Here is a 12,734-nt window from a genome sequence, read left to right on the forward strand (position 1 = left end):
TTCTATGATTTATGTTCAGTGATCATTTTTGTCTTAGTATATTTGAGATGATTTTTCCATTGTACTGGATTGAGAAGAGCACTTATTTGAGGCTTATAAGTATGTGACTGGTGTGAATTTTTTTTAATAGACTGTAGAGCAGTTTTAGGTTCCTAGAAATAACGAAGGAAGATACAGAGATTTCTCATATACTACCTGCCTGCACACATGCATAGCCTTCCCCATTAACAGCATCTCCTACCAGAGTGGTAGGTACATTTGTTACAACTGATGAACTTATGTGGATGCATCATTGTTACCCAAAGACCATGGTTTAAATTACAGTTTACTCTTGGTGTATATTCTGTAATTTGGACAAATTTATGATGACCTATATACACCACTATAGTATTAAACAGAGTAGTTTCACTTTTATAGAAATCTTGTGTTCCACTTATTTGACCCTTCTTCTACCTTACCTCTGACAACTACTGATTTTTTTTACTGTCTCCATCATTTTTCCTTTTCCAGAATGTTATATAGTTGGGACCATGTGATATATAGCCTTTTCAGACTGGCTTCTTTCACTTAATTTCCTCTTTTTATGTCTTGATTTTTTTTTTTTTTTTTTTTTTTTTTTTTTTTTTTTTTTTTTTTTTTTTTTTTTTTTTTTTATGTCTTGATTTTATGGCTTGTGATAGGTCATCTCTTTTTAGTCCTGGATTTTTAGCACACCTTTGTCTCGATGTATCACCTGTTTATTTACCCATTCACCTGCTGAAGGGAGATCTCATTGCTTCCAAGTTTTGATGATTATAATTAAGCTGATACAATCATCTGTGTGCAGGTTTTTGTGTGGACATGAGCTTTAAACTTCTTTGTATAAATACCAAGGAGTGCAGTCTGGTAAGAGTATGTTTAGTTTTTGTTTTTTGTTTTTTGTTTTTTTTTAAGATTTTATTTATTCATGAGAGACGGAGAGGGGGAGAGAGAGAGAGGGAGAGAGAGAGGCAGAGGCACAGGCAGAGGGAGAAGCAGGCTCCATGCAGGGAGCCCGATGTGGGACTTGATCCCAGGTCTCCAGGATCACGCCCTGGGCCCAAGGCAGGTGCTAAACTGCTGAGCCACCCAGGCGTCCCAGTATGTTTAGTTTTGTAAGAAACTACCAAGCTGTATCATTTTGCATTCTCACTGGCAGTGAATGAGTATTCTTTTTCCTTCATAGCCTCACCAGCATTTGGTGTTGTTGGTGTTAGATTTTGGCCATTTTACTAGATGTGTAGTGGTATCTCATTGTTTTATTTTTTATTTTTTTATAATAAATTTATTTTTTATTGGTGTTCAATTTGCCAACATACAGAATAACACCCAGTGCTCATCCCGTCAAGTGTCCCCCTCAGTGCCCGTCACCCATTCACCCCCACCCCACCCCGCCCTCCTCCCCTTCCACCATGCCTAGTTCGTTTCCCAGAGTTAGGAGTCTTTATGTTCTGTTTCCCTTTCTGATATTTCCCACACATTTCTTCTCCCTTCCCTTATATTCCCTTCCACTATTATTTATATTCCCCAAATGAATGAGAACATATAATGTTTGTCCTTCTCTGATTGGCTTATTTCACTCAGCATAATACCCTCCAGTTCCATCCATGTTGAAGCAAATAGTGGGTATTTGTCGTTTCTAATGCCTGAGTAATATTCCATTGTATACATAAACCACATCCTCTTTATCCATTCATCTTTCGATGGACACCGAGGCTCCTTCCACAGTTTGGTTATTGTGGACATTGCTGCTATGAACATCGGGGTGCAGGTGTCCTGGTGTTTCATTGCATCTGTATCTTTGGGGTAAATCCCTAACAGTGCAATTGCTGGGTCGTAGGGCAGGTCTATTTTTAACTCTTTGAGGAACCTCCACACAGTTTTCCAGAGTGGCTGCACCAGTTCACAAGAGTGGCTGCACCACTTCACATCATTGTTTTAATTTGCATTTCTCTGATGTCATATGATGTGGAGCTTCTTTTCATATGCTAATTTGTCATTTGTACGTTTTTGTTGTTTTAAAAGATTTTATTTATTCATGAGAGACACAGAGAGAGAGGCAGAGACACAGGCAGAGAGAGAAGCAGGCTCCATGCAGGGAGCCCGATGCGGGACTCGATCCCAGAATCCCAGGATCATGCCCTGAGCCAAAGGCAAGGCTCCACCACTGAGCCACCCAGGTGTCCCTGTACATCTTTGGTGAGGTATTGGCTAAGGTGTTTGGCCCATTTTTAAAATCAGGTTGATTTCTTATTAAATAGTTCTTTGTATATTTTGGATAATAATCCTTTATCAGGTGTGTCTTTTTTTTTTTTTTTTTTTTAAGATTTTATTTATTTGAGTCAGAGAGAGAGAGAGCAGAGGGGACAAGCAGGGGCAGCCCCGGTGGCGCAGCGGTTTTGCACCACCTGCAGCCTGGGGCATGATCCTGGAGACCCGGGATCGAGTCCCGCATCGGGCTCCCTGCATGGAGCCTGCTTCTCCGTCTGCCTGTGTCTCTGCCTCTCTCTCTCTAGCTGTGTCTCTATGAATAAATAAAAATCTTAAAAAAAAAAAAAAAGAGGGGACAAGCAGAGGGAGAGGGAGAAGCAGGCTCTACACTGAACAGGGGGACCGATGTGAGGCTTGATCCTAGGATCCCGGGATCATAACGTTAGCTGAAGGCAGATGCTTAACCGACTGAGCCACTCCAGGTGCCCCTCAGATGTGTCTTTTGAAATTGTTTTCTCCCAGTCAGTGGCTTACATTCTTTCAACATTGTCATAGACTGACATTTTTAATCTTAATAAAGTCCAGCTTCTGAGTCATTTATTTCATTGACTGTGTCTTAGTGTTGTATCTAAAAAGTCATCACCAAGGCCAAGCTCATCTAGGTTTTCTCCTATATTATTTACTGGGAGTTTTATAGTTTTGTGTTTTACATTAAGATCTGTGATCCAGGGGATCCCTGGGTGGCTTAGCGGTTTAGCGCCTGCCTTTGGCCCAGGGCGCGATCCTGGAGTCCCGGGATCGAGTCCCACGTCGGGCTCCTGGCATGGAGCCTGCTTCTCTCTCCTCCTGTGTCTCTGCCTCTCTCTCTCTCTCTGTCTCTCTCTCTCTGTCTCTCTCTCTCTATGTCTATCATAAATAAATAAATAAATCTTTAAAAAAAAAAAAAATCTGTGATCCAGGGCAGCCCGGCTGGCCCAGCGGTTTAGCACTGCCTTCAGCCCAGGGCCTGATCCTGGAGACCTGGGATCGAGTCCCACATCGGGCTTCCTGCGTGGAGCCTGCTTCTCCCTCTGCCTGTGTCTCTGCCTCTCTCTCTCTCTCTCTCTCTGTTTCTCATGAATAAATAAAATCTTTAAAAAAAAATCTGAAAAAAAAATATGTGATCCATTTTAGGTTAATTTATGTAAAGGGTATAAGGTCTGTGTCTAGATTAGTTTTTGTGCATTGTCCTAGCACCATTGTTTGAAAAAACTTTTTTGTCCATTGTTTGCCTTTGCTCCATTCTCAAGAATCAGTTGACTGTGTTTAAGTGGGTCTGTTTCTGGGCTCTCTATTCTGTTCCACTGATCTATTTGTCTGTTCTTTCACCAATACCATGCTGTCTTGATTACTCTAGCTTTATATAAGTCTTGAAGTTAGATGGTGTCAGTGCTCCAACTCTGTTCTTCATATTGTGTTGGTTATTCCTGGTCTTTTGCTTCTCCATATAAACTTTATTTATTTATTTTAAAAAATATTTTATTTATTTATTCATGAGAGACATAGAGGCAGAGACATAGGCAGAGGGAGGAGAAGCAGGCTCCATTCCGGACTCCAACGTGGGGCTCAATCCTGGAACCTTGGGAGCATGTCCTGAGCTGAAGGCAGATGCTCAACTGCTGAGCCATCCAGGAGTCCCTCCATATAAACTTTAGAATCAGTTTATCAATATTTGCTGAGAGTTTAATTGGGATTGCATTGAATCATAGATGAAGTTGGGAAGAACTGACATCTTAACCATATTGAGTCTTTATATCCATGACATGGAATATCTCTATTTAGTTTTTTATTTCTTTTATTGGAGTTTTATAGTTTCTCTCATGTAAATCTTGTACCCATTTTGTTATATTTAATTTCAAGTTCCACTTGTTCATTGCTAATATATAAGAAAGCGATTGACTTTTGTATATTAACCTTGTATTCTGCAATCTTGCTATCATTGCTTATTAGTTTTAGGTTATTTTTGTGGATTCTTTTGGGTTTTCATTACATAGATGATTGTGTCATTTGTGAACAAGACCATTTTATTTCTTCTGTAAAATAACAGAAATTCAAAGATTAAATTAAATTTAATGATCTAATTGGCTTTATTCAGTGATTCATGAATCATGCAGCATCCCATCTAGCAAATAGAAAGGAGCTCCAAAGAGCTGCAGAAAAAGAAAAGTTTTTAAAGATAGAAAGGAGGTGGGACAAGGAAATCATAAACAAAAGAAAGGATTATTTCAGGCTAGGTCACCTTTTTTTAGGGCAATGAAAGGAACCTTACCAGTACTGACTAGGAAATTCCAGACTGACTGGTTAAGATCACATTCCTTCCTTTTTTTTTTTTTTTTTAATTTTTTTTTATTTATTATTTATGATAGTCACAGAGAGAGAGAGGCAGAGACACAGGCAGAGGGAGAAGCAGGCTCCATGCACCGGGAGCCCGACGTGGGATTCGATCCTGGATCTCCAGGATCGTGCCCTGGGCCAAAGGCAGGCGCCAAACCACTGCGCCACCCAGGGATCCCGATCACATTCCTTCCTAAAGGAGGTTGAAATTGCAGTTAGGTTAAGTATTAAGTCTTGGTTGGTGACATGAGTTTAGCTCAGGTGAATCTGTTTGGGACCTGTTGTCTTTTTTTTTTTTTTTTTTAAACAACTCCTTCCCAGTCTGTATACATTTTATTTCCTTGTCTTACTGCATTAGCTAGGACTTCCAGTACAATGTTGAAAAGCAGGGACGCCTGAGTGGCTCAGCAGTTGAGCATCTGCCTTTGACTCAGGGCATGATCCTGGAGTCCCAAAATGGAGTCCTATATTGGACTCCCTGCCTGGAGCCTGTTTCTCCCTCTGCCTATGTCTCTGCCTCTCTCTCTCTCTCTGTGTATCTCATGAATAAATAAATAAAATATTTAAAAAAAAAAACAAATGAAAGAGATTATAGAGAATTACTACAATTTCTTTCTTAAATGTTTGGTGTAATTCACCTGTGAACCTGTCTTGAACCTGGTGTTTTCTGTACTTTCTGTTTTTTGTTTCTTTGTTTTTCTGTGGGGCTTGAACTCATGACCCTGAGATCAAGAGTTGAGCTGAGATCAAGAGTCAGATACTGAGCCACCCAGGCATTTCTGTGCTTTCTATTTTAGAAGGTTATTGATTATTGATTCAATTTCTTTAATAGATATAGGCTTATTCAGTTTGTTTTTTCTTGTCTGAGTTTTGGTAGATTATGTTTTTATAGAATGGATCCATCTCATCTAGGTTTTCAAATTTGTGATTATGGAGTACAATATTCCTTTATTATTCTTTTAAAGTCCATGGGATCTATAGTGGTGTCCCATCTTTCATTTTTGATTTTAATAATTTGTGTTTTCTCTTTTTTCCTATTGAATTTATTGATCTTCTTAAAAAATCAGCTTTTGGGTTTATTGATTTTCTCTGTTGATTTCCTATATTCAATTTCATTGATTTCTGTTATTTTTCTTTTCTTCTGTTTACTTTGGATTCAATTGCCTCTTCCTTTTCGAGTTTCCTAAGTTGGAAGTTTAGATGATTGATTTTAGGTCTTTTTGGGGCACCCCAGATGGCTCACCGGTGTAGTGCCACCTTCAGCCTAGGGTGTGATCCTGGAGACCCAGGATCGAGTCCCACATCGGGCTCCCTGCATAAAATCTTTATTTTATTTATTCATGAGAAACACAGAGAGGAGAGAGGAGAGAGAGACAGGCAGAGACACAGGCAGAGGGAGAGGCAGGCTCCATGCAGGGAGCCTGATGTGGGACTCGATCCTGGGTCTCCAGGATCACACCCCGGGCTGAAGGCAGCGCTAAACCACTGAGCCACCCAGGCTGCCCAATAAAATCTTAAAAAAAAAAAAAAATCTTTCTTTTCTACTATATGCATTTAATACTTAATGCTATAAATTTCCCTCTAAGCATTGCTTTTACTGCCTGATACAAAGTTTAGTAAGTTGTGTTTTCTTTTTTTTTTTTTTAAAGATTTTATTTATTTATTGATGAGACACACACACACACACAGAAACAGAGATGCAGGCAGAGGGAGAAGCAGGCTCCATCCAGGGAGCCTGACGTGGGACTTGATCCCGGGTCCCCAGGATCACACCCTGGGCTGAAGGTGGCGCTAAACCGCTGAGCCACCTGGGCTGCCTGTAAGTTATGTTTTCATTTTCATTTAGTTCAAAATATTCTAAAATTTCTCTTGAGATTTATTCTCTGACCCAGATATTATTCAGACTATTTAATTTAATAACCAAGTATTTTGGAATTTCCCAACTATCTTCATTGCTGATTTTTAGTTGTATCCCACTGTGGTCTGAGCATAGACATTGTATGATTTCTATTCTTTTAAATTCATAAAGGTGTGTTTCATGTCCCAGAATGTGGTCTCGGTGAGTATTCCATGTGAGCTTGGGAGGAATGTGTATTCTGCTATTATTGGATGAGGTAGTTTATAGATGCCCGTTGTATCCAATTAATTGCTGGTATTGTTGAATTTAACTATGTCATTAGTGACTTTCTGCCTGTTGGATCCATTTCTAATGGAAGAGTGTTGAAGTCTCTAGTTATAATAGTGGATTCATTCATTTCTCCTTGCATTTCTATCAGTTTTTGTCTCCTATAATTTAACACTCTGTTGTTAGTTGTATGCACATTAAAGATTATTATGTCTTTTTGGATGTTTAACCCCTTTATCATTATGGAATGTGCCTCTTTGTTCCTAATAACTTTTCTTACTCTGAAGTCTGCTCGGTTTAAATTAATAGGTAGAGGTAGTCTCACTTTTTTTTTTTTTTTAAGATTTTATTTTTTAAGTAATCTCTCCACCCAATGTGGGGCTCAAGCTTAAAACCCTGAAATCAAGAGTTGCATACTCTACCTACTGAGCCAGCTAGGCACCCCTTTATATTTAGAGTTTCTTATAGACAACACTTGTTGGGTCTTGTTTTTTCATCCAATCTGACAAGTTCTGTCTTTTAATTGGTACATTTAGATTATTGATGGTCAAAGTGATTATTGATAATTGGATTAATATCTGTCATATTCGTTAAAAGTGTTTTCCACTTGTTGCCCTTATTCTTTATTCCTATTTTGTCTTCCACTCTTTTTCTGCCTTTTGTGGTTTTAATTAAGCATGTGATATGATTCCATATTCTTTCCTTTCTTAACATATCCATTACATTTCTCTTTTTACTTTTTTTAGTGCTTGCCCCAGAGTTTGCAATATACATTTACAACTAATCCAAGTTCACTTTCAAATAACACTGTGCTGCTTCATGAGTAATGTGAGTACCTTATCATAACAAAATAATCTTAATTCCTCTCTCTCATCTCTGTGTCAATGCTGTCACTTATTTCACTTATATAAGCATGCGTATGTATGTATATATATGTACGTGCATATATATGCTATATATGTAAGCATACATAATTGAGTTGCTATTATCTTTTTGAACAACCTATTATGAGGTATATCAATTAAGAATAAGAAAAATAAACATTTTTATTTTACTTTCACTTATCCCTCTGATGCTCTTCCTTTCTTAATGGAGATCCAAGTTTCTGACATATTGTTTTCCTTCTCTAGTGAGACTCTGAGACTCTTTTAACATTGCTTGCAAGGCAAGTCTACTAATAACACATTTCCTCAGTTTTTGCTTGTCTGAGATTTTTGCTTGTCCTTCATTTTTGAGGGATAATTTCACATGCACAGAAGTCTAAATTGGTGGGGATTTTTTTTCTCAACACTTTAAATATTTTAGTTCACTCTGTTCTTGCTTGCATGGTTTCTGAGGAAAAGTTCAATATAATTCTTATATTTGTTCTTTTATTGGTAAGATGCTTTTAACTCTGGCTTAAGATTTTTTTTATCTCTGACTTTTTTGTAGTTTGAAAATGATATGCCTAGGTATAGGTTTTTTTTTTGTTTGTTTGTTTTTTTCACATTTATTCTACTTGATGTTCTCTGAGCTTCCTGAAACTGTGTTTGGTGTCTGACATTAATTTGAGGAAGCTCTTGGTCATTTTTTTTTTAAGATTTTATTTATTTATTCATGAGAGACAGAGAGAGAGAGAGACAGACAGACAGAGGGAGAAGCAGGCTCCATGCAGGGAGCTCAATGCGGTAGTCGATCCCAGGACCCAGGATCACAACCTGAGCTGAAGGCAAATGCTCAACCACTGAGCCACCCAGGTGCCCTCCTCTCATTCATTATTCTTTTAAATATTTCTCGTGTTCCTTTCTTTCTTTTCCTTTCTGTATTCCAATTACGTGTATGTTACACTTTCTGTAGTTGTTCTGCAGTCCTTGGATAGCCTGTTCTTTTTTTCCTGTTTTTGTTGTCTTTACTTTTCAGTTTTGGATGCTTCTTTTATAATTTTTTAAAATTTTTATTTATTTATTCGTGAGAGACACATAGAGAGAGAGAGAGGCAGAGACACAGGCAGAGGGAGAAGCAGGCTCCATGCAGGAAGCCCGACGTTGGACTCGATCCCTGGTCTCCAGGATCACGCCCTGGGCTGAAGGTGGCACTAAATCGCTGAGCCACCGGGCTGCCCAGTTTTGGATGTTTCTATTGAGATCTACTCAAGCTCAGAGATTCTTCCCTTATCCATATCTAGTCTAATAATAAGTCCATCATAGGTATTCTTCATTTCTGTCATAGATCTTTTTGATCTCATGGTTCTTTCTTAGTATTTGTATCTCTCTACTTACGTTGCCCATCTATTCCAGCATGCTCTCTACTTTACCCATAGGAGTCCTTAGCTTATTCATCATAATTGCTTTAAATTCTTTGTGTGATAGGGACGCCTGGGTGGCTCAGCAGTTGAGCATCTGCCTTTGGCTCTGGGCGTGATCCTGGGGTCCTGGGATCGAGTCCCATATCAGGCTCCCTTCTGGAAGCCTGCTTCTTCCCCAGCCTATGTCTCTGCCTCTCTCTGTGTGTCTCTCATGAATAAATGAATAAAATCTTAAAAAAAAAATTATGTGTGATAATTTCAACATCTTCAATGTCTGGTTCTGATGCTTTTGCTCCGTCTCTTCAAACTGTGTTTTTTGCCTTTAGACATGCCTTGTAATTTCTTCTTGATAGCTGGACATGGTGTACTGGGTAAAAGGAGCTGCTATAAAGAAGCCATGTTGGGAGGGGATGTGCCCCGGTGGCTCAGTCAATTAAGTATCTGCCTTTGGCTCAGGTCATGATGCCAGGATCCTGGGATCGAGCCCTGTGTTGGGTTCCATGCTCAGCGAGGAGCCTGCTTCTCCCTCTGCTGCTTCCCCTGCTTGTGTTCTCTCTCTTGCAAATGAATAAAATAAAATCTTTTAAAAGAAGAAGAAGCCTTGGGGGAAAGAGGAAAATTGTATAGCCCTATGATTAGGTCACTCTTTTTACGGAGCCTATGGCCTCTGCACTGTGAACTTCATACGTGTTTCTCAGTTTTTCCTTCTCCTGTTAGGTGGAGTGAGATGGCTAGTGTGAGCTGAGCTGGGTATTTCTCAACCCCTGTGTTGGTTAGGCTCTGATTAGTTTCTCTGGAGGGCAGTCCTTGTTAAGAAAAACAGTGAGTGCCCTGATGTATTTCAGAATGGTTTATTTTCCTCGCCTTTCCAGAAGCACGAGGGGCTTTTCCTCTGGTATTTTTTGAGAGCCCTGGGTTGAGCTCCTGGAGGTAAATCTCACAAAATTATAGGGGTCTTTCTATGATGGGGTATCCTAGAGTTAAAAACTCCATATTGGCCATACTGAGCCTGCATAGTTCATCACTTGGGTTTAGGTCTCCCTCCCTCAGTGCTCGTCCCCACACTGGTAAGCTGTGACTCCCCATGTCTGCCTGTCTGTCTCTCAGTCCTGAGGGCAGCAGTTTGCCCCATGCCATCACCTATCTTACAGATTCTAAAATAGTTGTGGATTTTTCAGTTAGTTCAGTTTCTTACTTGTTAGGGTGAAGTGGCGACTTCAAGTGGAATCATGTGGAATCAGAACCAGAAGTCCCTCCAAAGTTTTCTCTCTCGGTTTTGTCCTTACCAAACTCCAGTGATCCATCACTTCCAGTTCTCCTACCTGAGCGCTGATTCCTGGGTGGTTGCCTCTTTTGATTTTGTATTCTAGTAAAGTTGTAATCCTCTGTATTGCCTGTCGGTCAGTCTGGTCCTGGGGGCCGCAGTTTGCCAATGACCTCACTTCTCTTACGATCTAAGAGAAGTTACTGATTTCTGTTTGTGCAGCTTTACTCGTGGTTGTTAGGGTGCAGTGGCAACTTGGAGGCTTCTTACATGCTTCCCAAACCACAAGTTAAAATGACCTCAAGCTGACACTTGACAAGGATTTATCTCATTTCGTTTTTAGTTACTTTATCCATGGACATGATTCTTCAGACTCATAAGTCCTATGGTTACAATTTTTGTACCTTAGATGTAAAAGATGCTTAGTCGTCTCTAATCATTTCTTATTACTGAGACTCACCATCATGTGAGGGTGAAATACATTTGTATAATTCCTTTGAAATATCTATATGGAATATAGAGGCTGGGGCGCCTGTTCTGTGGAGCAGTGCTCATACACATCACCAACTCCTGTTCTTTCTCTTGGTTTTCCTCGAGGAGGAGAATGGCTTAGAGGTGTTTATTTCTGTCTAAATGTATGGCCTTAGATGAATCATTTTCTTTTTTTTTTTTTTTTTAATTTTTATTTATTTATGATAGTCACAGAGAGAGAGAGAGGCAGAGACATAGGCAGAGGGAGAAGCAGGCTCTATGCACCGGGAGCCCGACGTGGGATTCGATCCCGGGTCTCCAGGATCGCGCCCTGGGCCAAAGGCAGGCGCTAAACCGCTGCGCCACCCAGGGATCCCTGAATCATTTTCTTGAATATTCTTCATATTATTTATAAACTCTAGTTTCTAAGGAAATCATTGAGTGCCCATTTTATAAGGAGTTTGTGAAGATTAATTTCTGTAATGCTGTTTAAGCCCTTCAGAGATTAATTTTTACTGTGCAGTAAACCTTGTTTGATTGCATATGTTATGGTAGGCACCATTCTAGATTTTAAGTATACAAAAGTTGAATAAAATCCAGGCCCTAGGGACGCCTGGGTGGCTCAGCGGTTGAGTGTCTGTCTTCGACTCAGGGCCTGATCCTGGATTCCCAAGATTGAGTCCCACATCAGGCTCCTTGCATGGAGCCTGCCTCTTCTCCCTCTGCCTATGTTTCTGCCTCTCTCTCTCTGTGTCTCTCATGAATAAATAAATAAAATCTTTAAGAAAAAAAAAAAAGAAAGATTTTATTTACTTATTCATGAGAGACACAGAAAGAGAGGCAGAGACCCAGGCAGAGGGAGAAGCAGGCTCCATGCAGGGAGCCTGATGTGGGACTCGATCCCAGGACTCCAGGATCACACCCTGAGCCGAAGGCAGACACCCAATCGCTGAGCCACCCAGGCGTCCCAATAAATAAAATATTAAAAAAAAAAAAAAATCAGGCCCTACTCTTGAGCTCAGAACTGGCTGAGGAGATATAATTATAAACTGTAAATAATCATGTGTAGCATGTTATTGTGCTGTCAAGTAGATATGTTCAAGTGTAGTCAGAAGATGAAAGGAGTGATTATTTGAGGTGCAATTAGAAATAAATTCAATTAGGAACACACATCTTAACTGTAATTAGCAATTAGCTGATTTTCAGAGCTAAAACTGAATTTATTTTTGTTTACGTTGGCATTAGAATTAGAAGATAGGGCTTTTGTTTATTTTCTCTTTTCACCTTATTTTTTACTCTGCCGCAGAGTGGTGAGTTTGCAAGGATTGGAAATCACAAGGGCAATTTGTGGCCTCAGCTCTACCAAATATTAGCTTTGTGTTTGGGGGAGAATTCATTTAACTTCTCTGAGCCTCAATTTTATCAATTACAAAACAGGAAGAATAGCCATCTCACAAAAATAATGATAGAACAGTGTTTTGTGAAAATATTTAAATGTCAGGTTTTCAGATATGTCTTTAAGAGTGTGTATTTTTTTTTCCTCTTCCTGAGTCTGAAGATTCCTTTGTGCTTTGAGTCTTTTAATTGCCCTGCAGCGCACTTAGGGCACAGCCTAGTTGTCCTATTATGATTCTCCCTGACTCATCCTGGTTCCCTCCCTCCTCTTTTCACTGTCTTTCACTTCCTGGGATTATGTTGCTACATTAGAAGTAAATCTGACTCCTGAAAAGGGCAGCACAAGTACCGTGGTAAGGCTTAAATCTTATTTTCTCCTATGTTATGTACTACATTAAATACTTACTATGAAACATTGAGTTTTAAATTACATACAAGATTATTGGTGAAAATGTCATCTGATGTCTACCATAATGTTTAATATTTAAGTACTTTGAGTAAAATTAGTTTTTGCCTTTTTTCTCTGACTTAAAACTTCTCATTTATATTTTAAGAATAGAAAGCCACAAAAAATGTTTTTGTTTATAATCAAG

The 12,734-nt window shown here is 39.4% G+C and overlaps 1 protein-coding gene across 24 annotated transcripts in view; it reads left to right on the plus strand.

Annotated features, from left to right (window-relative positions):
• BCL2L13 (BCL2 like 13) overlaps positions 1 to 12,734 on the plus strand; it is an 84,740-nt gene that overhangs the window by 50,925 nt on the left and 21,081 nt on the right. For 6 of the 24 annotated variants that reach the window (XM_072799665.1, XM_072799666.1, XM_072799651.1 and 3 more), the window contains one exon: positions 7,474 to 7,555. The exons of 17 other annotated variants lie outside the window; for them this stretch is intronic. In XM_072799665.1, the coding sequence (XP_072655766.1) occupies positions 7,474 to 7,511 (38 nt within the window). In that variant the 3' untranslated portion in view covers positions 7,512 to 7,555. Of the gene's footprint in view, positions 1 to 7,473; positions 7,556 to 12,453; positions 12,495 to 12,734 lie in introns of those variants that run through there. One more of the 24 variants, XM_072799667.1, reaches the window with a different exon arrangement.

Source organism: Canis lupus, chromosome 25 (assembly GCF_048164855.1).
Source record: "Canis lupus baileyi chromosome 25, mCanLup2.hap1, whole genome shotgun sequence".
Classification (NCBI taxonomy): Eukaryota; Metazoa; Chordata; class Mammalia; order Carnivora; family Canidae; genus Canis; species Canis lupus.